Source organism: Carcharhinus amblyrhynchos, chromosome 10 (assembly GCF_965287045.1).
Source record: "Carcharhinus amblyrhynchos chromosome 10, sCarAmb.v2.hapA, whole genome shotgun sequence".
Lineage (NCBI taxonomy): Eukaryota > Metazoa > Chordata > Chondrichthyes > Carcharhiniformes > Carcharhinidae > Carcharhinus > Carcharhinus amblyrhynchos.
Genome location: NC_137333.1, coordinates 105,544,817 through 105,568,860, shown reverse-complemented (window position 1 = coordinate 105,568,860; position 24,044 = coordinate 105,544,817). Strand labels below are relative to the sequence as shown.

At 45.8% G+C, this 24,044-nt stretch overlaps 1 protein-coding gene across 2 annotated transcripts in view; it reads left to right on the top strand.

The window, feature by feature from the left end:
• Positions 1-7,155: 7,155 nt before the first annotated feature.
• The window catches only part of inppl1a (inositol polyphosphate phosphatase-like 1a), a 173,596-nt gene continuing 156,707 nt past the window's right edge, over positions 7,156-24,044 (top strand). For both annotated transcript variants that reach the window (XM_080197715.1, XM_080197714.1), the window contains exon 1: positions 7,156-7,430. In XM_080197715.1, the coding sequence (XP_080053841.1) occupies positions 7,273-7,430 (158 nt within the window). In that variant the 5' untranslated portion in view covers positions 7,156-7,272. The remainder of the gene's footprint in view (positions 7,431-24,044) is intronic.

Sequence of the window (24,044 nt, the reverse complement as noted above, 5' to 3'; positions counted from 1 at the left end):
CAATAAGATCATGGCTGATCTGTCGTGGCTCAGTTCCACATTCCCGCCCTCTCCCCATAACCCTTAATCCCCTCTCTTATCAAAAACCCATCAACCCGCGTCTTAAAAATATCTAGCGAGGCAGCCTCCACCACCTCAACAGGCAGAGAATTCCAGAGATTCACCACCCTTTGAGTGAAGAAGTTCCTCCTCAACTCCGTTCTAAACCACTTCCCCTTTATCTTGAGGCTGTGCCCCCTAGTCCTACTGTCCTTTCTGAGCGGGAAGAGCCTCTCCACCTCTATCCTATCCATCCCATTCATCATCTTATACGTCTCAATGAGATCTCCCCTCATTCTTCTAAACTCTAACGAGTACAAGCCTAGTTTATTCAGCCTCTCCTCATAGCTCAACTCCCTGAACTCTGGTATCAGCCTAGTAAACCTCCTCTGCACTCCTTCCAAGGCCAAAATATCCTTGCGCAGGTGCGGCGCCCAAAACTGCACACAGTACTCCAGCTGCGGCCTCACCAATGCCCTATACAGCTGCAGCAAGACCTCCCTACTTTTATATTCAATCCCCCTCGCTATGAAGGCCAGCATCCCATTCGCCTTCCTGACCACCTGCTGCACCTGCAGGCTGGGTTTTTGCGACTCATGCACAAGGACCCCGAGGTCCCTCTGCACCGTCGCCTGCTGCAGTTTTTCGCCACATAAGTAATAGTCCTTCCTACCATTATTCCTACCAAAGTGGACCACCTCGCACTTGCCAACATTAAATTCCATTTGCCATTTCCTGGCCCATTCGCCCAGCCTATCTAGATCCTTCTGCAGACTCTCCACACCCTCCGCGCAATTTGCCGTTCCACCAATCTTGGTGTCATCAGCAAATTTTGACACCATACACTCGGTTCCCTCCTCCAGGTCATCTATATAAATGGTAAAAAGCTGAGGCCCCAGCACCGACCCCTGGGGCACTCCACTAGTCACCAACCGCCAATCCGAATAGCACCCATTAACCCCCACTCTCTGCCTCCTATTTGACAACCAATCCTCTATCCACGCTAACAGCCTACCCCCAACTCCATGTCCCCTTACCTTCTGCAATAACCTCTTGTGAGGTACCTTGTCAAACGCCTTCTGAAAATCAAGAAAGACCACATCCACCGGCTCTCCTCTATCCACCGCCCTAGACACATCCTCACAGAACTCCAATAAATTTGTCAGACACGACTTCCCCTTAACGAAACCGTGCTGCATCTGCTCTATCAAGCAATTCCCCTCAAGATGCCTCGCTATTTCCACCTTGATGACGGATTCTAACATTTTACATTCAACAGACATGAAACCAACCGGCCTATAATTCCTTGCCTTTTGCCTGGCACCCTTCTTAAACAACGGCGTAACATTAGCCGCTTTCCAATCTTCCAGCACTTCCCCGGAATCCAGCGACGTTTGGAAAATAACCACCAAGGCATCCACTATCACCTCCGCCATTTCTTTCAGAACCCTCGGATGCATTCCATCCGGTCCTGGGGACTTGTCCACAATCAGCCCCTCCAGTCTGTCGAGCGCCGCCTCTCTAGTAACAAGTAGTAAGAAGGGTTGTGAGGATAAATGTTTTACCCAGAGGGTGGTGAGGGTCTGGAACGTGCTGTCTGGGAGGGTGGTAGAGGCTCACATCCTTTAAAAGGTATCTGGCTGAGTGCCTGGCACATGGTAACATTCAGGGCTATGGGCCAAGTGCTGGCAGATGGGATTAGCTGGGAGTTGAGGTGATTCTAATGGTGCAGACTCAATGGGCCGAAGGGTCTCTTCTGCACTGTATGATCCTATGACTGCTAAGGCTGTTCAGTGCCTGGAAGGTTCTGCAGCCAGTAGGGCAAGGTGGTGCAGATAACTAGGTTTTGGATGAGTTGCTGGTCTTTCGTCCCCTTGTGTTTTCTCTGTCTCTTTGCTTTCAAAGGAGTTTGCACGATTTTTATTTAGTTGCATTCGGTCTGGCAATCCCGGGAGATCCTCTCCCACGACCCAAAGTTAATATCAAAGCTCCTGGGAGGAGTTTTCAGCTTGTGCTGTGGTAGTCATGATGTGGAGATGCCGGTGCTGGACTGGGGTAAACACAGTAAGAAGTCTCACAACACCCGGGTTAAAATCCAACAGGTTTATTTGATAGCACAAGTCACGAGCTTTCCCACTCACAGGAGAACTCACCTGACGAAGGAGCAGCGCTCTGAAAGCTATTGGCTTTTGTTAAGTTTAAAGGGAGTATTGGGGGGGCTTCTTCACACAGAAAGCGGTGGGAGTGTGGAGTGAGCTGCCGGATAAAGTGGTAAATGCAGGGTCACTTTTAACATTCAAGAAAAACTCGGACAGGTACATGGATGAGAGGGGTGTGGAGGGATATGGTCCCGGTGCAGGTCAGTGGGACTGGGCAGAAAAATGGTTGGGCACAGACAAGAAGGGCCAAAAGGCCTGTTTCTGAGCTGTTGTGTTCTATGGTTCTAACACCTCCTCCACAATCATCCTCTACACCGGCACTCCACAAGGCTGTGTTTTCAGCCCCCTACCATACTCCTGATGTACCTATGATTATGTGACCAAATTCCCCTCCAATTCGATTTTTAAGTTTGCTGACGACTCCACTGTAGTGGGTCGGATCTCAAACAACGAGATAGAGAATCTGGTGAACTGGTGCAGCAACAATAATCTCTCCCTCAATGTCAACAAAACAGAAGAGATTGTCATCGACTTCAGGAAGCTTAAAGGAGAACATGCCCCTGTCTACATCAACTGGGATGAAGTAGGAAGGTTTGAGAGCTTCAAGTTTTTAGGTGTCCAGATCACCAACAACCTGTCCTGGTTCCCGCCCCCATGCTGACACTATAGTTAAGAAAGCCCACCAACACCTCTACTTTCTCAGAAGACTAAGGAAATTTGCCATGTCTGCTGCGACTCTCACCAACTTTTACAGATGCACCATAGAAAACATTCTTTCTGGTTGTATCACAGCTTGGTATGGGCTCCTGCTCTGCCCAAAACCCAAGGAACTACAAAAGGTCGTGAATGTAGCCCAATCCATCACACAAACCAGCCTCCGTCCATTGACTCTGTCTATACTTCCCACTGCCTCGGCAAAGCAGCCAGCATAATTAAGGACCCCACGCACCCCGGACATTCCACCTTCTTCCGTTGGGAAAAAGATACATAAGAACATAAGAACATAAGAACATAAGAAATAGGAGCAGGAGTAGGCCATCTGGCCCTTCGAGCCTGCCCCGCCATTCAATAAGATCATGGCTGATCTGTCGTGGCTCAGTTCCACTTTCCCGCCCTCTCCCCATAACCCTTAATCCCCTCTCTTATCAAAAACCCATCAACCCGCTTCTTAAAAATATTTAGCGAGGCAGCCTCCACCACTTCAACGGGCAGAGAATTCCAGAGATTCACCACCCTTTGAGTGAAGAAGTTCCTCCTCAACTCCGTTCTGAACTGCCCCCCCTTTATCTTGAGGCTGTGCCCCCTAGTCCTACTGTCTTTTTTGAGCGGGAAGAGTCTTTCCACCTCTATCCTATCCATCCCATTCATCATCTTATACGTCTCAATGAGATCTCCCCTCATTCTTCTAAACTCTAACGAGTACAAGCCTAGTTTATTCAGCCTCTCCTCATAGCTCAACCCCCTCAACTCCGGTATCAGCCTAGTAAACCTCCTCTGCACTCCCTCCAAGGCCAAAATATCCTTGCGCAGGTGCGGCGCCCAAAACTGCACACAGTACTCCAGCTGCGGCCTCACCAATGCCCTATACAGCTGCAGCAAGACCTCCCTACTTTTATATTCAATCCCCCTCGCTATGAAAAAGTCTGAGGTCACGTACCAACCAACTCAAGAACAGCTTCATCCCTGCTACCATCAGTCTTTTGAATGGACCTACCTCGCATTAAGTTGATCTTTACACCCTAGCTATGACTGTAACACTACATTCTGCACTCTCTCCTTTCCTTCTCTATAAATGGTATGCTTTGTCTGTATAGCACGCAAGAAACAATACTTTTGATTGTATGTTAATACATGTGACAATAATAAATCAAATCAAATCAATCCAAAATCAAATCAGTCTGACTTCTTCTGAAACTATGTTCCATGGGATTCACAAAGCTGTACTCCTGCCTCTAATTACTGACACACTTACACCTCTTTCATCAATCCTGAGCTCCACTGAGCTGCACTGCCCCAGAATTTCTCTGGACTCCATTCTCGTGGCCACACCGAGCGATAAGTAGCTCCCAGGGCTTCTCAAAGAGCTGCAAATCACACGAGGTCCAAATTGCTGCCAACACCCTCTCCCAGCAAATAAACAGATAAGTTGAAACCAGAGAATATTCTTCAGCTCCATTAACCCTTCCAAAGAGCCTCACTGCTGACTGTACCAATGGCCTTGGTCAGGTCAGTAAATGTTGTGTTGAGGTCCATGTTCTATTTGTGGCAGTTCTGCTGGAGCGGACTAACTGCAAACACCATTTCAGTGGTTCTCCACTTTTCTGAAATCACATTAACTCTTTAGTGGCTGGGTGTGCCCAGGATGTAGGACCAAGTAGCTCAGCATTTGATTTGATTTATTAATGTCACCTTTATTAGTATACAGTGAAAAGTATTGTTTCTTGTGCACTATACAGACAAAGCATACCGTTCATAGAGAAGGAAAGAGCGCAGAATGTAGTGTTGCGATCATAGCTAGGGTGCAGGGTGTCGAAATTTGCTGATGACACCAAGATTGGGGGAAAGGCAAATTGTGCGGAGGGTGTGGAGAGTCTGCAGAAGGATCTAGATAGGCTGGGCGAATGGGCCAGGAAATGGCAAACGGAAATTAATGTTGGCAAGTGTGAGGTGGTCCACTTTGGTAGGAAGAATGGTAGGAAGGACTATTACTTACATGGCGAAAAACTGCAGCAGGCGACGGTGCAGAGGGACCTCGGGGTCCTTGTGCATGAGTCGCAAAAACCCAGCTTGCAGGTGCAGCAGGTGGTCAGGAAGGCGAATGGGATGCTGGCCTTCATAGCGAGGGGGATTGAATATAAAAGTAGGGAGGTCTTGCTGCAGCTGTATAGGGCATTGGTGAGGCCGCAGCTGGAGTACTGTGTGCAGTTTTGGGCGCCGCACCTGCGCAAGGATATTTTGGCCTTGGAGGGAGTGCAGAGGAGGTTTACTAGGCTGGTACCGGAGTTGAGGGGATTGAGCTATGAGGAGAGGCTGAATAAACTAGGCTTGTACTCGTTAGAGTTTAGAAGAATGAGGGGAGATCTCATTGAGACGTATAAGATGATGAATGGGATGGATAGGATAGAGGTGGAGAGACTCTTCCCGCTCAAAAAAGACAGTAGGACTAGGGGGCACAGCCTCAAGATAAAGGGGAGGCGGTTTAGAACGGAGTTGAAGAGGAACTTCTTCACTCAAAGGGTGGTGAATCTCTGGAATTCTCTGCCCGTTGAAGTGGTGGAGGCTGCCTCGCTAAATATTTTTAAGAAGCGGGTTGATGGGTTCTTGATAAGAGAGGGGATTAAGGGTTATGGGGAGAGGGTGGGAAAGTGGAACTGAGCCACAACAGATCAGCCATGATCTTATTGAATGGCGGGGCAGGCTCGAAGGGCTAGATGGCCTACTCCTGCTCCTATTTCTTATGTTCTTATGTAGAGAAAGTTCAGCTTAATGTGAGATAGGTCCATTCAAAAGTCTGATGGCAGCAGGGAAGAAACTGTTCTTGAGTCGGTTGGTACATGAGCTCAAACTTCTGTATCTTTTTCCCGAAGGAAGAAGGTAGAGGAGAGTATGCCTGGGATGCATGGGATCCTTAATTATGTTGGCTGCTTTTGAAGTTTAAAATTTTTTTTATTAGTCACAAGTAGATTTACATTAACCCTGCAATGAAGTTACTATGAAAATCCCCTAGTTGCCACACTCTGGTGCCTGTTCCGGTACATGGAGGGAGAATTTAGCAAGGTCAATGCACCTAAGCAGCACGTCTTTCAGAATGTGGGAGGAAACCAGAGCAGCCGGAGGAAACCCACGCAGACACGGGGAGAACATGCAAACTCCACACAGACAGTGACCCAAGGCAGGAACTGAACCTGGATTTCTGGCGCTGTGAGACAGCAATGCTGACCAATGTGCCACCCATAATGGGAATAGGGCCAGATGGGACTGTAGATGGCGCAGACTCGATGGGCTGAACGGCCTCCTTCTATACTACAGGGATTCTATGAAAATGGGTTGGTTATTTTCACACTGCTGCTTGTGGGATCTTGCTGTGCACAAATTGGCTCCCACTTTTTCAACCAGAACAATGGCTGCACTTCACTGCCCGGAGCACCAGCCCCGCCCACTATCACCAACCCCGCCCCCTTCCCCTGAGCCACGCCTCCTCATCGAGCCCCGCCCCTCTCCCAGATCTGCGCCGCCCCACCGAGCTCCGCCCTCTTCTCACAGCCCCGCCCCTACCACAGCCCCGCCCTCCCCCCTGTGTCGCGCCTCCTCACCGAGCCCTGCCCGCTTTCCACAAAACTGCCCCTATCAAAGCCCCGCCCACGATCTTTCACTCCCACCGCCTCCTCCTCCGCCCCTGCCCCGGCCACTTTCCCGGAATCCCCGCCGCCTCACTCCGAGCCCCGCCCCTTTACTTCAGCCCCGCCCCTGTCCACCAATCCCGCCTCCTATCCACAAGCCCCGCCTCCTGTCTACCAGCTCCGCCTCTTGTCCTTTAGCCCCGCCTCCTGTCCTTTAGCCCCCCCCCCCTCCTGCCAATATGTTCCGCCTCCTGCCCACCAGCCCCGCCCCTGTCCACCAATCCCGCCTCCTGCCCACCGGCCCCGCCCCTGTCCACCAGACGTGCTCCTGACCACCAGCCCCGCCTCCCTTCCTTTTGCCCCACCCCTGCCCACCGGCCCTTACCCCTGTCCTTTAGCCCCGCCTCCTGCCCTTTAGCCCCGCCTCTTGTCCACTATCCTCGCCCCCCTGCAATGCATCCCCGCCCACACTGTTGTCCACATGCGGGTTTCCTGACCAATCGGGGCGTTGTGGAGGTTTGGCCAATGGGAGGCGGCTCTCGCTCCGGCCCCGCCCCCAGCCCCGCCCCCAGTGACGTGCCCTCTGGCGGAGGGGAGGTGTGAGGGAAGGTGTCCGCACGGAGCGGCCGCGGGGCCGGCGGTCAGTGTCAGAGAGTGAGAGCGGCTCAGCCCGTACCGGACCCGCGCCTCAGCCTCTCCTCCCGGACTGCAGGGACACGGAGCCGGCCGGGGAGATGGCGGGCGGCTGCCCCAGCCCCGGGCCCGCTCTGTGGTATCACCGGGACCTGAGCCGAGCGGCGGCCGAGGAGCTGCTGGCCCGGGCGGGCAGGGATGGCAGCTTCTTGGTGAGAGACAGCGAGAGTGTGAGCGGGGCCTATGCGCTGTGTGTGCTGTGAGTATCCCAGCCCCGGCCTCAGAGTTTACCAGTGCTGCAGAACCTGTGGAGAGCTCCAAAACTCCAGAAAACTCCCTAAAAACTCCCCAAAACCTTCCCAAACACTCCCTAAAAACTCCCCAAAAACTTCACTCTACAGCAGCTCTGGGAATCTGCCTTTAAATCTTCCCTTTAAATTCAATTTGCAACTTCCAAATACCTTTTATAACAATTTGCAAAACTTTAAAATCCATTTTCTGCATGTTCTCAATTGCATTTGTAAACTTTGAGGAATGTATTTACTTATTGAATGTATATATCTATATGTTACATCTCAATATGGTGCATTTCTGTATATTTATAAATCTATTATGGCTTGTCTATCTGTGTATTTATATGTATATTTATACAGCTGTGTTATATCGCTGTTGTATATATGTCTGGGTGGTACAATGGTTAACACTGATACCTCACAGCACCATGGACCTGGGTTCAGTTCCTGGCTTGGGCCACTGTCACTGTGGGGTTTGTAAGCTCTCCCTGTGTCTGCGTGGGTTTCCTGCCACAGTCCGCAAGACGTGCTGGTTAGGTGGATTAGCAGTGGTAAATGTGCAGGGTTATGGGGATAAGGTGACTCTCCAAAAGTCTGTTTTGGAGAGCAGACTTGATGGGTTGAATGGCTTCTTTCTTTCTGCCCTGGTTCTATGATTTTTAGGATCTCTGAACCAGACATTTCCAGAGTTTTGGGAATTTCTGTTTATTCCTCAGCCGTGAGCTCTCCCTTAATGTGTTGTGGTTCAGTACACCCCTTCCCCTCTCAGTAATCCCACCCAGCCCTCTAGTTTTCAGGAAATGCCAGTTGTGTTGTTTTTAGGCACAATGTCAGTATTTTTGCAGAGTAAATGTTTGCGTGTGTGTGTGTTTTGTGTGTACACACAACATGTTTGTATTCAGTACGGCAGATCTGAAGGGGAGGGGAAATAGGTTTGCATTTAGTCATCCTGCAGGGAACTGAACGAACTGGCAAGTTTCCCTGCTGATTCCTGCAGCCGCTTTTCTGTGTGGATGTGGCTTTTTGTTTTGCAGACTTACTTGAAGTGAGAAATCCTCTGTGGCATTCACGTCCATTACAGATCTCGAGGGTAACATGGTGTGCACTCATTGAAAATTATTTGGGGAAACAGGATATATGTTTACTGAAAATCATTTGCATAGACCACTTGGCCTAATCATATTTGCGTTTTTAATAGCTGCATTGGCAAAGGGTACCGACTCTTTTTTGTTTCAAATTGGGCAAGAATCAATACTTTTCAAAAATACAATCCTTTTTACTGTATACTAATACTTGTGACAGTAATAAATCAAATTGAATGGTCCAGCAAGGATCCATACCTGAAAGAAGTGAACAAACACACTGTCATGCAAGCAATGTTAATTTTCCTTTTTCTCACTCCCTGCTTCAGCACTTGGGTACGGCAAATTTTTAAATCCTCAGTGGGCTCACACACAAATGTATGCATCCAGAGCAGCAGTGGACTGTTTGGTCCATTGAGCTTGTGCTACCATATGCTAAGATCATGGCTAATCTCACTGTGGCCTCAACTTCACCTTCCTTCCTACTACCCTAGACCCTTGGACCCCCTTGACAACCAAGAATCTACCTACCCAACCCTCAAAAGTAAGAGCTCCACGGGCTTACGACCCTCCAAGAGAAAACAAATTGTCCTAATTTCTGTCTTAAATGAGAGCCACCTTATTTTTAACCTGTGTCCTTTCTGCTCGTCTCTCACTGGGAGAGAGATTAAATCCAAAAGCATTTAATTTTTTCCCTTCCTGTTAACTAGTGACTGCAGGATTTAGGAGCTCAAATTGGTTGATTCCATCTGGAGAGAGTGAGATTTCTGAGGTGTTTGGGCACTGACTACAGTGTGTGATATGGGAGCTTCATTTGAGGTTTAGTTTTTTTATTCATCCGTGGGACATAGGCATCGCTGGCCAGCCAGCATTTATTGCCCAACTACTTGCCCTTGAGAAGGTGGTGATGAGCTGCCTCCTTGAATCATTAAAGTCTGTATTCTATGGGTTGACCCACAATGCCATTCAGGAGGGAATTCCAGGATTTTGACCCAGTAACTGTGAAGGAACGGTGATATATTTCCAAGTCAGGATGATGAGTGGCTTGGAGGGGAACTTGCAGGTGGTGGTGTTCCCATGTATCTGCTATTCTTGTCCTTCAAGATGGAAATGGTTGTGGGTTTGGAAAGTGCTGCCTCAGATTTTTGGTGAATTGCTGCAGTGCATCTTGTAGATGGTACACACGGCTACTACTGAGTGTTGTTGGTGGAGGGAATGGATATTTGTAGATGAGGTGCCAATCAAATGGGCTGCTTTGTTCTGGATGGTGTCGAGCTTCTTGAGTGTTGTTGGAGCTGCACCCGTCCAGGCAAGTGGAGAGTATTCCTGTGATCTGATGTGTTTGCTTTGGGATGTTTGGTGTTGGTTTTGATGTGGTTGTTGGAGTATCAGTGTCATCCAAGTGAAACCAGTGGACCAGTTTGATCCTTGAGTGTTTCAATTCTGAAGTTACGTCTGTCAGTTGCTGGCAATTTTCTTTCATTCCATCGACTGTGATGACCAAATGAAGCTGTCATTCTGGCACAGTTCTGCTTGTCTAGTGTCACTGTTTATTCTCTAAATACCTGTTACAGACAAGGGATGTGGTCATTGGTGGCAACAATTGGGATCGCACCGTGGTTTATGCTGTAAGCATGGATGGATGTGATTGGCTTTGGCTATGAAGTTGCATACACTACAAAAGGATAAGGAAAGACCTGTTTTCACAGCGCCTTTCATGATCTCGGAGCATCTCATCACCCTTTATGGTCAATGGAGTGTTTTTGAAGTTGAGTCACCAATGTAGAAAGCACAGCTGCCAATTTACGCAGAACAAGTTCCCGCAAACAGCGAGGAAATAATCTGATATTAATGACGTCTGAACATTTCAAAGAGCTCCAGATCATTATCCAGCAGTATGGTTTGTTTTAGTACCTCATCAAAAAGACAGCACACCCAAAAGTGTGGCGTGCCCTTGGCGCCGGCCTTCTGTCAGTGTGGCGCTGAGCCTCCGCCACACTATCGCTGGAGTCTTACTGATGGTGACTTTTTGGTCTAGTTACTTGGTTGCCGTACCCATGAGCTGGTGGAATATGGTGGGGGGGATGCTCGGCTCTGTACTCCACTGTGCTTTCAGGACTGGTGAAACTAAAACCAAGAGAAAAGGCTGCTGTTTTATTTACAGCTGATGTCTCATTAATTACAGGTGGATTGTAAAGGATACCGTCCTGATACTGTCAAGAGGATATTGAGGATTTTATTTGAAATGTATTTATGGGGAGTGATTACATTCTGAGCAATGTCGCACGTACGTTGGTGGCTCACTCGGGCATTGTGGGCTGTTTTTTATCTCTATTGTATAAAAGAATTCATGCCACTGACCACAAAGCCGTCTTTTGAAGGTGAAACCCAATTTTCAGCTGGTGAAAATGATGCAACTCCCTTTAAAACCCGAAAGATCTCTCTCAACATTGAGGGGTTTGGGAGAATAAATCAGAAACTGTTCCCGCTGGCAAGATTATCAATAACCAGATAGGCTCAGATTGATGTCCAGATTGGCAGAGGTGAGATACAAATTTTCATTCAGCAGTGAGTTGTTATGATCTGGAAGATGCTGCCTGAAAGGGTGATGGAAACAGATTCAATCATAACTTTCCAAAGGGAATTGGGTAAAAACTTGAAGGAGCAAAAGTCACTGGGGAGAGAGTTGGGTATTGAGATTGAATCGAATAGCCCTTCCATTGAATCCCTACATTGCAGACTCAGTGGGCCAAATGGCCTCATTCTGCATCGACCACAATCCCACCCAGGCTTTCTTCCTGCAACCCCACACACTTAACCTGAGAATCACCCAGGCGCTAGGGTCAATTTAACATGGCCCATTCTCCTAACCTGCATATTTTTCGGACTGGGGGAGGAAACCGGAGCACACGGAGGAAACCCACGCAGACAGGGGGAGAATGTGCAAACTCCACACAGACTGACCCAAGCCGGGAATCGAACCTGGATCCCTGGTGCTGCAAGGTAGCAGTGCAAACCCCTGTACCACTGTGTTGGGAGAGCCAACACAAGTGTGATAGGCTGAATGACCACCAAAAAAAAATTAATCTAAATATTTCTGGTTTCTCAGTGGGAATAACCTTTTCTACGCCGAGTTGGAAATGTGCCATGTCCAATAATCTCTGGGGTGTTTTATGCACTGAATATTTCCTCGTGGATCTTGCCTTGAGCAGTAATTGGCGCCTTTTCCAGCGCTGGATACTGATCCTCACTGTAATGTAGCAATAATCACAAGTTTGGCATCATCAGCTCCTTGTGGATTGTGAATATTTCCCTTCAGGCGCGCGTGCGCACACGCCAGAGTTGCTGTGAGGATTGATTCTTGTGGTATTGTGCAATGACTCAGACAACTTTCATTTATATAGCATGTTTGTCACAGAAACATCCCAAGGCGAGTCACAGAAGTGAAATTTAAACACAATTTGACTTTGAACCATGTGGGATGTTCAATTGGGTGATTGATGGTCACAGGTTCCATCCGATGCATTAGCAAAGCAATCTTTTCTTATCTAGTTATCTTGATGTAATTCAGCAGAGCAGTGACTGATGATTAACTCCCCATTTGCAAAGTGAGGTCCAAGTTTCTAGGTGTCCAGATCACCAACAACCTGTCCTGTTCCCCCCATGTCTATGCCGTCCTTTTTTTTAAACCTCAAAACTAATCCCAATTGCCTGCATTTGGCCTGTATCCCTCTATACCAATCGTACCTATGTAACTATCTAAATGCTTTTTAAAAGATAATCAAGGACCTCACGCACCCCAGACATTCTCTCTTTCACCTTCTTCCTTCAGGAAAAAGATAAAGTCTGGGGTCACATACCAACCGACTCAAAAACAGCTTCTTCCCTGCTGCTGTCAGACTTTTGAATGAACCTACCTCGCATTAACTTAGTCTTTGTCTACACCCTAGCTATGACTGTAACGCTACATTTTGCACCCTCTTATTTCCTTCTCTATGAACGGTACGCTTTGTCTGCATAGTGTGCAAGAAACAATTCTTTTCACTGTATACTAATACATGTGATAATAGTAAATCGAATCAGTAGGATTCTGAATAAAACAGCCTCTTGTGTTAATTTAAGCCTTGGTGCACTTTTTGTGCAGATCTTTTCTTGCTGATTTTTACCATTTCTGTTGACATGCCAGTAGAATTGGCTTGCTGTGCAGATAGGTGCAGCAAGCACTGCTTCACACTGTTAAGGTTAAGTTTGCATACCTGATTGTCTGTCTGCCAGTAACTGCAGAATGTGACAGTAAATAACAGCATGTGGGTCAGGCAGAGTTCAGGTGTGATCTCCCTTTGACAAAGCCATGCTGGCTATCCTTGATTTAATCCTTGCTTTCCCAAGTGGAGACTAACTCTGTCCCTCTAAATTTTTTCCAACAGTTTCCCTACCACTCACTGGCCTGTAGGTTCCTGTTTTTTTTTCCTACTTCCCTTCTTGAATAATGGTATCAGATTCACTGGCCTTCAGTTCTTTGGTACTTTGGCCAGAGAAGATCTGAAAATTAGTGTCAGAGCCCCTGCAATCTCCTCTCTTGCCTCCCACAGCAGCCTGGGGTACATCTCATCTGGGGAGTTATTCACTTTTCTGTCCATCAAAACCTCTAATCCCTCCTCCCTCTCGATGTTAAGTTGATCAAGTAAATCACAATGCCCTGCCCTAATTTCTGTACGTACATCATCATTCTCCATAGTGATGCATAATATGCATAGGGGTGGTATGTTGGCACAGTGGTTAGCACTGCTGCTTCACAGTGCCAGTGATGTGGTCGATTCCTGGCTTGGGTCATTGTCTGTGTGGAGTCTGCATATTCTCCTTGTATCTGGATGGGTTTCCTCAGGGTGTTCTGGTTTTCTCCCACAGTCTGAAAGATGCGCTGGTTAGGTGCTTTCTCCTTTTGTGTACTCGAATGGGTGTCGGAGTGTGGTGACTGGGGGATTTTCACAGCAACTTCTTTGCTGTGTTAATGTAAGCCTGCTTGTGACACTAATAAATAAACTTCAGTCCTCATTTAAAACCTCCCCAACGCACACAGGTTGCCATGTTGGTCCTTAATGGATCCTACTCTTACCCTGGTCATCCTCCTGCCCTTAATAGACTGATAAAACACTTCAGGATTTTCCTTTATTTCACCCACCGGTGTTTTTACATGTCCTCCTCTTTGCTCTCCTAATTTCTTTAAGTAACTTCCAGCACTTTCTGTCCTGCTCTTGGGCTTCGGCTGTTTTGAGCCCTCGTTATCTGCTTTAAGTCTCTCTTTTTTTTTCCTTATCTGACCCTGGATATCCCTTGACATTCAGGGTTCTCTGGACATGTTGCTCTCACTCTTCACTTTCACAGGAACATTTTGACCCTGTACACACTCTTTTTACTTTTCAAATCAATCCCACTGATGTTGTGACAGGTCGCTACTCCTGGTAAACTTCGGCCAGACCCTGTCTTATCCTTTTAAAATTGGCTTTTCCCCCAGTTCAGAACCTTCATTTCCGGTCCCTTTCCATAACTACCTTAAATCCTCCTGAGTTATGGTCACTGTCACCACAATGCTCTCCCACTGAAACTTCTCTTGCCCAGTTTCATTCCCTAAAACTAGGTCCAGCATTGCCCCCTCTTTTGTCAGACTTTCTGCGCATTGGCATAAAAGATTCTCCTGGATATGTTTTAAGAACTTAAGCCTTTCACACTTTCCGATGACTATCGTTGTGTGTTTCAAAGCAAAGAGTTTTGAATGAAATTTGGTGCAATGGAATCGTGTAAGATCATGTTTTTTATTCTGGTATCCGCTTCCCTTTCCCTCCCACGAGGTGAGAGAAAAGTACTGGGTAAACCCCAACATCTAGAGATATCAGCACATTAGCTGGGCCTTGAGATCACTGTATACTTAGTACCCACCCAGTCAGGTAACCAGTCACGCAATACAAAGCTTGAAGCTTTGATGAATAGTAAAGAAATAATTATATTTACTTAGCATATTATGTAGCCTTTTTTGTCAAGACAAAAGTTGCTTCTAGAATATATTGACAGCCATATGTATTGAATTGATCCTCACCCTGCAGTTATCAATAGCAGAAAAGATGTAGTTGCTCTTTGTGATGGCACTGGTTAAGGGAGGAGTACTGGAGAAACACTGCTCTTTGAATTGTACCAGAGGATCTTTTAACATACACTTGAACAGGCTGGAGGGAGCCTGGTTGGACGTCTCGACTAAAGGATGGTACCCCCTACACAAAGCAGAATCCCTCTGAGGGATATCAGTCTGTGTTATGGGCTGAAGTCCCTGCGTACATTTGTAACACACTGACCTGAGGGGAGAGCGCAGCCAGGCACTCAAATGTACCTTATCCATCAGCCTGACTGGTCTCCGAGCAGGACGTGACCTGGTGTAAAAGAGAACAAGGACAGGTATTTGGAATGGAGTAAAACGTTCTGTATGCACACAGGCTTTGTTTGTTTGATTTATGATTTTCACTACATTGCCCCCACCACCACCACCACCTCTGAAACAGTGACAATTCACTAACTACCAGGCCTTTGGCAGAACAATATTTATTATTGATCTGCTTGACATTTTTGGGATTCAGATGGACGGATGTATCCACCATTGCAGATGAACCTCTGGTGACAGTGTTGAACACCATTGGCAGGGGATGGCTGAAAGCATCAAACTGGATAGAGCCTGGAAGCTAAATGTTAAGTGCTTCCGTTCAGGCCTTGCCAGCATTCCTTTGATTTTTGGCTCTTCCCTGAGATGTTGGAATGGAGGAAAGAAGGGAATGGAGCAGGTCGGTCCAAGGGGAAGGGGTTAGTTGTGCGCTCAGGTCAGTGAGAGTGGTGGAGCATGTTGATCTCTGCTGCCAGTGGAGATTGTCTCTGCATGTCGTTGGTCTGGATTGGCATCAGCCAATTTAATCCATCTCATTTGAGAGTTCAGTGTGGCTGCTGGCAGTGCTGAAAGAGGAAAGGGTGGGGAAATGAATGAGTTGAGTGGAGTCTGACATTAGGAATTTGCTGTGGTCTGTGGGAAGGAACTTTTGACAGTGTAACCTTTCTGTTTTTTTAAACAGGAACAGAGAAACAAGTAGAGCAGAAATGAAGCAAAGATGGCTGTCCAAAATGAAGGCACTCAGTTTTGGTTCTCTGTTCTTTTGTGAATATCCCTCGGTTGGGTTTATCTTGTAATTTGCTCATTGTCATGTTGTACTCAGAATTGTGTTACACTCTTAATTAAACTTTCGTAGTTTTTTTTACAGCACATTGATTCAGGACTCCTTTTTGCTATTTCCTCGCCTTCACTGCACTGAAGTGTTATGAGGAGATCAGGTCAAAATAGAAGTTGGCTTGATTATGATACCTACTGTGGTTACAGAGGCAACTGAAACTTGTACTTCCTGTGAGAATCTCTTGCCCTGTCCCACACACTACCTACTCGTGTCAGTGAATCCAGCCCTCTCCATGGCCACTGCCATGGGTTGGACCAGACTGTTCACAAGGTCATCTTCCTATTTGACCCTGAGCTGAGTTTCTCCTCTCCTCTCTCATCACCAAGACTGTCCAGCTAACTGTCCAGCTCACTGACTCAGCTTTTAATCACATCTCCAGAATTCCTGCAGCCTGATGTCACTTGTTGCCTGATTATGCTTCTGTCTAATATGAGAAAAGTACATTAAAATTAAATGCATTGACCATTCTCCCTCAGTGTAATTTTCACCGTAACTTCATTGCAGTGTTAATGTAAGCCTTATTTGTGACACTAATGAATAAACTTAATTTAGAAATTTACAGCCTTGGACTGTTTTTGCAATGTTCTCGGTTATAGAAAATGGGGGAGGCAGTGGTGTCGTGATGTATCACTGGACTAGTAATGCAGAGACCCAAAGGTAATGCGTTGGGGACCTGGGTTCAAATCCCACCACGGCAGATGGTGAAATTTGAATTTAATTTTAAAGAGTCTACAATTAAGGTCTTAATGATGAAGCCATTGTCAATTCTCATAAAAACTCATCTGGTTCAGTGATGTCCTTTAAGAAGGAAATCTGCCGCTCTTACCCGGTCTGGCCTACATGTGACTCCAGATCCACAGCAACGTGGTTGAATCTTAAATGCTCTGTTCAAGGACGATTAAGGATGGACAATAAATGTTGCCCAAATGATGTCCACGTTCCCTGAATGAATTAAAAAGAGTAATTTACTTGAAAGTGTCTTGGGATTTTTCGATATTAATGGTGCTATGTAAATGCAGCTGGGGAATGTATCAGAGCTTTCCAAAGTGTGGTGAGGGAACTTTGATGCAGCTAAAAAAAAAACATGTGGCTCTGCATTTGAGATAAATATGACACCCATAATGATGCTGTGGTTTCGCACCTGAGCAGGAGGCTCAATCATTAGTTGTGATATTTGTGGCATTTATCTTTACTTTAGCTGTTTGTAATTCTCTTGAAAAGAGCTTTCACTTGAAAAGAGCTTTCTTGAGGTTAGTCGGCTAGAGTCACTTCTCCACCTCTTCACCTCAATCATCTTTCGTGCTGAAGGAATGGCTTCGTTCCCAGGTTAGCAGCTTCTACCAGTAACCCTCATCCAAGCGTCCGCTCTTCATTTGAATCGAGACGGTGAATGGCAACCGGCTATTCCTCCATGAGGGTGACACAGCTAGGTTGGATTTCGTGCACAAGCTTTTCCAAGGGTTAGTGGTAGATCGTGATCGGGGATGGGAACCGTTTTCCCACACTGCCAAGCTCTCGGATGCTGAGATCAACAGTGTGAGTTGGAGCCATGGGGAAGTGAGACGGATGTGAGGGTGAAGTGAATCTGTACAGTTTATTTCAACGTTCCCTGTGGTAACAACATCCACTTCTCCCCGGAAGTTTCTCCAGCATTCCCTATTGGATTTCTACGTGACTAAATTATATTGATGGCCAGCTTCCCAGTCATGGGTGAAATAACTGCTCCTATGGAACAATTGGCCTGAATTCAGAACAGAACTCAGTCAGAATCTCCTGAAATCCAAATCAAAGGGGAAATTTTAAAAGTTTACTTTAAATGGACATGATGGTTCCTGGTTTGATATCCTGTCTTTCCACTGAGTAGTTTGAGGCAACAGTTGGAGTTGCCTCTATTTCTTGTGTTGAGTGCAGCAGTCAGCCTGAGCATCCTTATGCTATTGCAGCAGGTTAATCAAAAATTGCACCAGGTAGATCAAAATTGCTGATCTGCCATAGACTCTTGCAGCATGTAAGAAGGCCATTTGGTCCATCATGCCCGTGCTGGCTCTTTGAAAGAGCTGTTCTTTAATCCCTACAAATTTGCCACCTTTACATACATACTATTCTATCTGCTTTCATCCTTTCAGGTAGCACATTCCAGATCACCATTACTCCTTTTCTTTATTTATTACTGTCACAATTAGGCTTACATTAACACTGCAACGAGGTTACTATGAAAATACCCTAGTCGCCACGCCCGGGCGCCTGTTTGGGTTCGCTGAAGGAGAATTTTGCGTTCCCAATGCCCCTAACCAGCACGTCTTTCAGACCTGGTGGGAAACCGGAGTATCCGGAGGAAACCCACGCAGACAAGGGGAGAGCGAACAGACTCTGCACAGACAGTGACCCAAACCAGGAATCAAACCCGGTCCCTGACGCCGAGAGGCAGCAGTGCTAACCACTGCGCCGTCATTCCACTTGCTGAATTTTTTTCATGAGATGTGGATATTGCTGACATCGTATTGCCCTTGCGAGTGGTTAAGGCAACTACTGCTGGAATCCCATGTAGGCCAGACAGGTTAAAGATGGCAGATATCCTTTCCAAAAGGAAATTAGTGAACCAGATGGAATTTTACAATTCACAAAATTTGCATTGACAGGGTAATCCCACCCACTTTATCCATTGCCTCTGTTCTCTTGTTCTACACCTCCTAATTTCCTAATGTCACCACTTGAGTTCTTAGCTTCATGTTGAAATCAGTTCATGGCCTCTCTGATGTCTACCAGCTCGACTCCCACTCATCAAACTTTACTCTGACTTTGGTTTCTTGTGCAGTTTGTCCCCTTTCCCTTTATTGTGGCATTGGCAGCATGGCTTCAGCTCTCCAGACCAGTAGATAGGTGTTGCTTTTAGTGTCCCAGGATGTAATGGTACAGAATATAATGAAGCTGCATCCTACACCCACATTGCTGTGGGCTCTGTTAATGTAGAATTCCTGTTGTGGCATTTTCAGTGTTGATATAAAAAGGGTGAATATTGAAGTGCTGCAGTATTGGAGGTACTGGCCAGAATTCTCCAATGTCAATGAGAACGGAGAATTTGGCACTCAGCCAAATCTCCATTTGCAGCAGTGGGACTGGAAAATCCTAGCTGTGGGCGAGGTCAGAGAATCCCAGCCACTGTCTTTTTTTGATGAGATGTTAAACTGGCCCCTCTCTGACCAATCAGGTGGATTAAACAACTCTGCCCTTGTTCAAAGCAATGCTTTTCCCCTTTGCCCTGGCCAACATTTATCTATTTAGTATCATTTTAATAAACAGTGAGAAGCCTCACAACACCAGTTAAAGTCCATCAGATTTATGTGGTATCGCAAGCTTTTGGAGCACTGCCCTTTCATGAGGTGAGTGGTGCTCCGAAAACTCATGGTACTAAATAAACCTGTGGACTTCTTACTGAGTTTGCACCAGTCCAACACCGGCATCTCCACATCAATTAATAAACAACAAAGCGTCTGATCATTGCTGTTCATTTGGTCGTGTTGCTGGATCATGTCCAACCTTGATGCTGAGAGAGCCAATACCTTTTATTCCTTCATCAAAGAAAGCAACTTGCAAGTGGAATAGACTGCCATGCTCAGTGAGAAAATATCTGCCTACGTCACAATGGTGACCACACTGCAGGAATACTGTATTTGTTGGAAAACACCTTGTGATGTTTCAGGATTGTAAAGATCACTATGAATGCATGTACTTTTTTAAGTAAAGATGTGCAAGAGAGGATGGCATTTATTTATGCAACTTGAACGGGATTTTGCTTTCTGCATCAATTTGAGTGACGCATGTCTTTACTGGGAGTCCATAGTTCTTGTTTCTTCATTGTGTTGGGTTATATTGCTGGACTAGTGACCTAGAGAACGTGAGTTGAAAGTCTGTTTGAAACGGAATAGAAAGCTGTGATCAGTAAAAATGCTAAAGTGCTGTCAGTTTGTCCAAAAATTTAGCTGGTTTATTGACATCCTTACCTGGCCTGCACTTAAACATGAGTCCAGTCCCGCACTCAGCTGCCTCATAGGAGGCTTGTGTAAATGAGCCACTCTGTTGTATCAGAATTGCTGCAGGAGAAAGCTCACTTGGTATCTTTGAGCAAGAAACCCGTGAATGAATAAAAGAAAATCGTAAGCACCTTTTTTTTTTGCCAGGTTGTCAACTTTTGGTTTGTGAAGAAGAATTGTGGGTTTGACACTGTTGTGGTTCAGAATTATTGCAAAGGAAGGAAGTGCAAAAATTGCTGATTCTTACAGTTAGCTTGTGTTCTCACCCCCTCACCAGCCCCTCGCTCGTCCCCCCCACCGCACCCCCCTACTTTCCCCCTCCCTGTCTGTGGGTGTGATGTGGTAATTTTTTTGAGTAAAATTTCAAAATCTCTTGCTTTGTATTTCGCTCATACTTTGCAGCTGAAACATCTTAAAAAAAGGAGGGTTTTTGTGGTCTGCGAAAGTGATTTTAACCATAAGGTGAGTTGGCCTGACGGACCAGTGAATGAACTACTCCCATGTAGAGGAAGCTCCTTGTCTTGATTTCTTAGAACTTGATTCCAGCAAACCCTTGGGGGCCTGTAGGAGGTAGAGTCAGTACATTTTCAGGACTGATAGTTGGTTACTATCCCGTGCTAAATTTTGTTCCAGTACAACTTGCTGGGAGTCCTACTTTTATTTCTAGTAATTTCTTTGAGGTGGTGTTAGACCTGGACCACCTCTACCTGCTCAGGTGCACATTAGAGATCCAGTGGCACAAATTGAGCCTCGAGCGAAGAGTTCCTCCAGAGTCTGAGCTTGACATTTAGCCAACAGCAACAGAAAGGATTAACTCTTGTCTTGCTGTGTGCAGATAGGCTGCTACGTTTATGTACATAACAAGCTGCCACATTTAAAATTTGCAGTGTTTTGGGATGTGCTGAAAATATGATTCATGTTTTTCTTAATGCAAGTTTGGTTCAAGACCCTGCAGGTTGTATGGAGTTGAGTTGAAGTTAACAAGCATTTGTGGTGGCTTCAATAATCAAAGCAAATGCCCTTTGAATTGTGGAGGTATACCAGGCAGATCTCAGCCTCTCGATGTCTGCGGCGAAGCATCTTTTGAGCTGTTTAGCACACGCATTCAGCACAGGCCCACCAGTGGGAGCAGTTTGAAAGGAAGAATTTCATGGAAAGAGGCCACTTGGCCCATTGCATCTGTTCTATGTTGGCTGATAAATGGGCCACTCAGCTTCATCACACTTTGCAGCATTTGGTCTGGAGCGCTGCAGGTTATAGCACTTCAAGCGCTTTCTTTTCTATACTTTTAACCTTGAATGGTTTTTGACATTAACCGTAAAGACAAAAGTGATGCAAAGAAGCATTGACACCAGAACCCGCTCTGTCTGTGGTGGTGAGGGGGGACTGATGTGGGGCAAGTTGCACTGCTAACTCCAAAGAAAAACACTCCCTGAAAGAGCCAAGTGACCCTCCATCATACACTGCACATTAGATCTGCCATTTTGATTCAACCTCCAGTTCTTAGTTCTTTTGCCAGAAACTTGTGCAGAGCTCTCACCAGCATTTGAGCTGCCTGCACATTTGTTTGGATGTTTAAAATCAACATTGAATGGTCAGTGGCCGTGCTGAATGACAAATGAACCAGCACAATTGTTGGACTGATTCATAAGGTGGAAAGACATTCATTGCACATTTGTTGGAACCTGTTCATGAAAATTAGATCCCACCTGTAGTAATAGTGCTCAGTGTTGGGTACTGTACCTCAGGAAGGAAAGATTAGCTTTTGAGAGGATGCAGTCCAATTCCACAAGAATAATATTGGGGTTAAGAGGGCTTAATTATTAGTGGGTTGACAAAGGCTAGGCTTAAGTTCTCTCGAGTAAAGAAGTTTTATGCTGATTGAATTGAGCTAGTTAAAGCACTTGATGGGGAGATGAAGAAAAACTATTTCCTCTGATAGAGTCCAGAATTAGGGGGCATAACCTTAAAATTAGAGCTAGATCTTTCTCGGGTAGTTTTTCCTCACACGGGGTGATGGAAATCTGGAGTTATTTTCTCTCTTTACTGTTCAAACTGGGGGCCGGTTGAGGTTCGAAACTGAGAGTGATTGACTTTTTATAAAAACACATTATTGCGGATGCTGGAAAGCTGAATTAAAACAGAAAATGCTGGAAATATTCAGCAGGTTAAGCAGTATTATGTGGAGAGAAACAATTCAGTGTCGATACCTTTTTGTCAGACACAAGTTTTTTGTTAGACCAGGATGTTCAGGGTATCTTAACCAACATGGAACAATGTAGATAACCATGACCAATTTTGAATGGTGTGCAGACTTGAGGGACTGAATGGCCACCTCTTGTTTATATTTTCCTGAAACAACATACATTATTGGAAAGAAATGTGCAGGAGGAAAGGTCTCTTGCATGTCATCAAAGACAATGGTATGGCTTTGTTTAATCTTTCACTGTGGAAGTCCAAATATAATTGAAGCTGCTAACATCAAGATGGTACACCATTGCACTGTGCTGCAGAAGAAGCAAGCACGTGATAGCAACCGGAATGTTCTGTTTGGACATTTGGTTTTGGTTGCATTAGCGTGACAGGATGTAAGTCCTCGGCTCATTCATTCTGCCGTTCTTCTTTCACGCATTGGATCATTAAACTGTGCCATCAACTTTGAGTTGATGTGTGACCTGAGAACAACTTCACACCTTTAATCCACCCAGGAAGTCCTATTCCAACAAACTCCTGCAGCGCAACCTCCCATTGTTTAAGAGCAATAGAGAGATCCTGGGAAATGTGGACTGTTTTCTATATCTGTGGCTCTGGGCGAATGCATGCCCAAATGATGAAAATCATCATCTCTCATCCCAGCTTAGCCTTTGGTTGACTGAGGAAAAGAGGTTTTTTTTGAGTTTTCCCATTTTATTTTGCAACTACTGTACACAAAGGAACAGTGCCACAGGAGATCAGATTTGCAGGATTTTCTAATGACCAGCATCTGAGGTGCCTCTAAATTGCTGGTCTTAGAAAGACATGCACAAGCAGAAGCATCAGAGTCCAATTGCCATGTTAAGATTCAATAATCAACAATCAATCAACTGTGATTATCAATGAATATCGACAGCAAAGCCTATGAACTATCAGGCCAGATGATTTAAAACTCAGAGGCAGCCTTTATGGAGCAACGTAAAGGATGAGAGTGCAGTGGAGAGGGTGAGCGAGGGAATTCCACAGGTTATAGACTAAGCAGCTCAAGACACGGCTACAATTGAAGTCAAGTAGAAGTAAAGTTCACTTATTAGTGTCACAAGCAGGCTTACATTAACACTGCAATGAAGCTACTGTGAAAACCTCCAAGTTGCCACACTCGGGGTACACCGAGGGGGAATTTGGCACGGCCAATGTACCTAACCAGCATGTCTTTCTGACTCTGGGAGGAAACCCACGCAGACACGGGGAGAACTTGCAAACTCCACACAGTGACCCACGCTGAGAATTGAACCGGGTCCTTGACACTGTGAGGCAGCAGTGCTAACACTGTCACCATGCCACCCCTTAATTAAAACTGAGGACGTTGAAGAGATCAGAATCCGATGAGTGCAGAAATTGGAGGGTTCTAGGAATGGGATGAAGCCAGAGTGGGATTTGAGAACAGGGAGAAGAATTTAAAAATGGGAGCTTGGTTTAACCAGTTGTGTGTGTGTGTGTGTGTGGTGCAATCTTTAGCTGAGCTATTGCAGTTCAACTTGCATTAAAACCTTGTTTCCTGTTCTAGGAATAGATTACCTTGTGAATCAAATGAAAAGAGCAATCTCAGAAGTGTAACTAATGGACTTGGTATCAGATTTCACTCATCTATATCTGTTTAAGAGCTTATTGTGGTGTAAAGAAACGGAAATGATTCCAATGAGGATCATTTCCCAGTTGAAGCTTTTACTGAAGACTCTTCCCAGAGCAGATAATTACTGGCCTGGTGAGAGGGGAAATGATTGACACTATATTGTGACTTTACAAAACTGTCTTTTCACGTCCGTGAAATGTGTAGGATCAATTTGTTTGTGTTGTGACATGGCTGTTGTGTTTGAAATTATATGTTTAACACCCCATCCTCTGCACTGTTAGTCACTTGAGATATAAGTGAGACATTTTAGACCTTGCAGCGGAGAGACAGAAGAATGATTCTAGAGGGATAGGATTGAAAAGAATTGAAATTATGT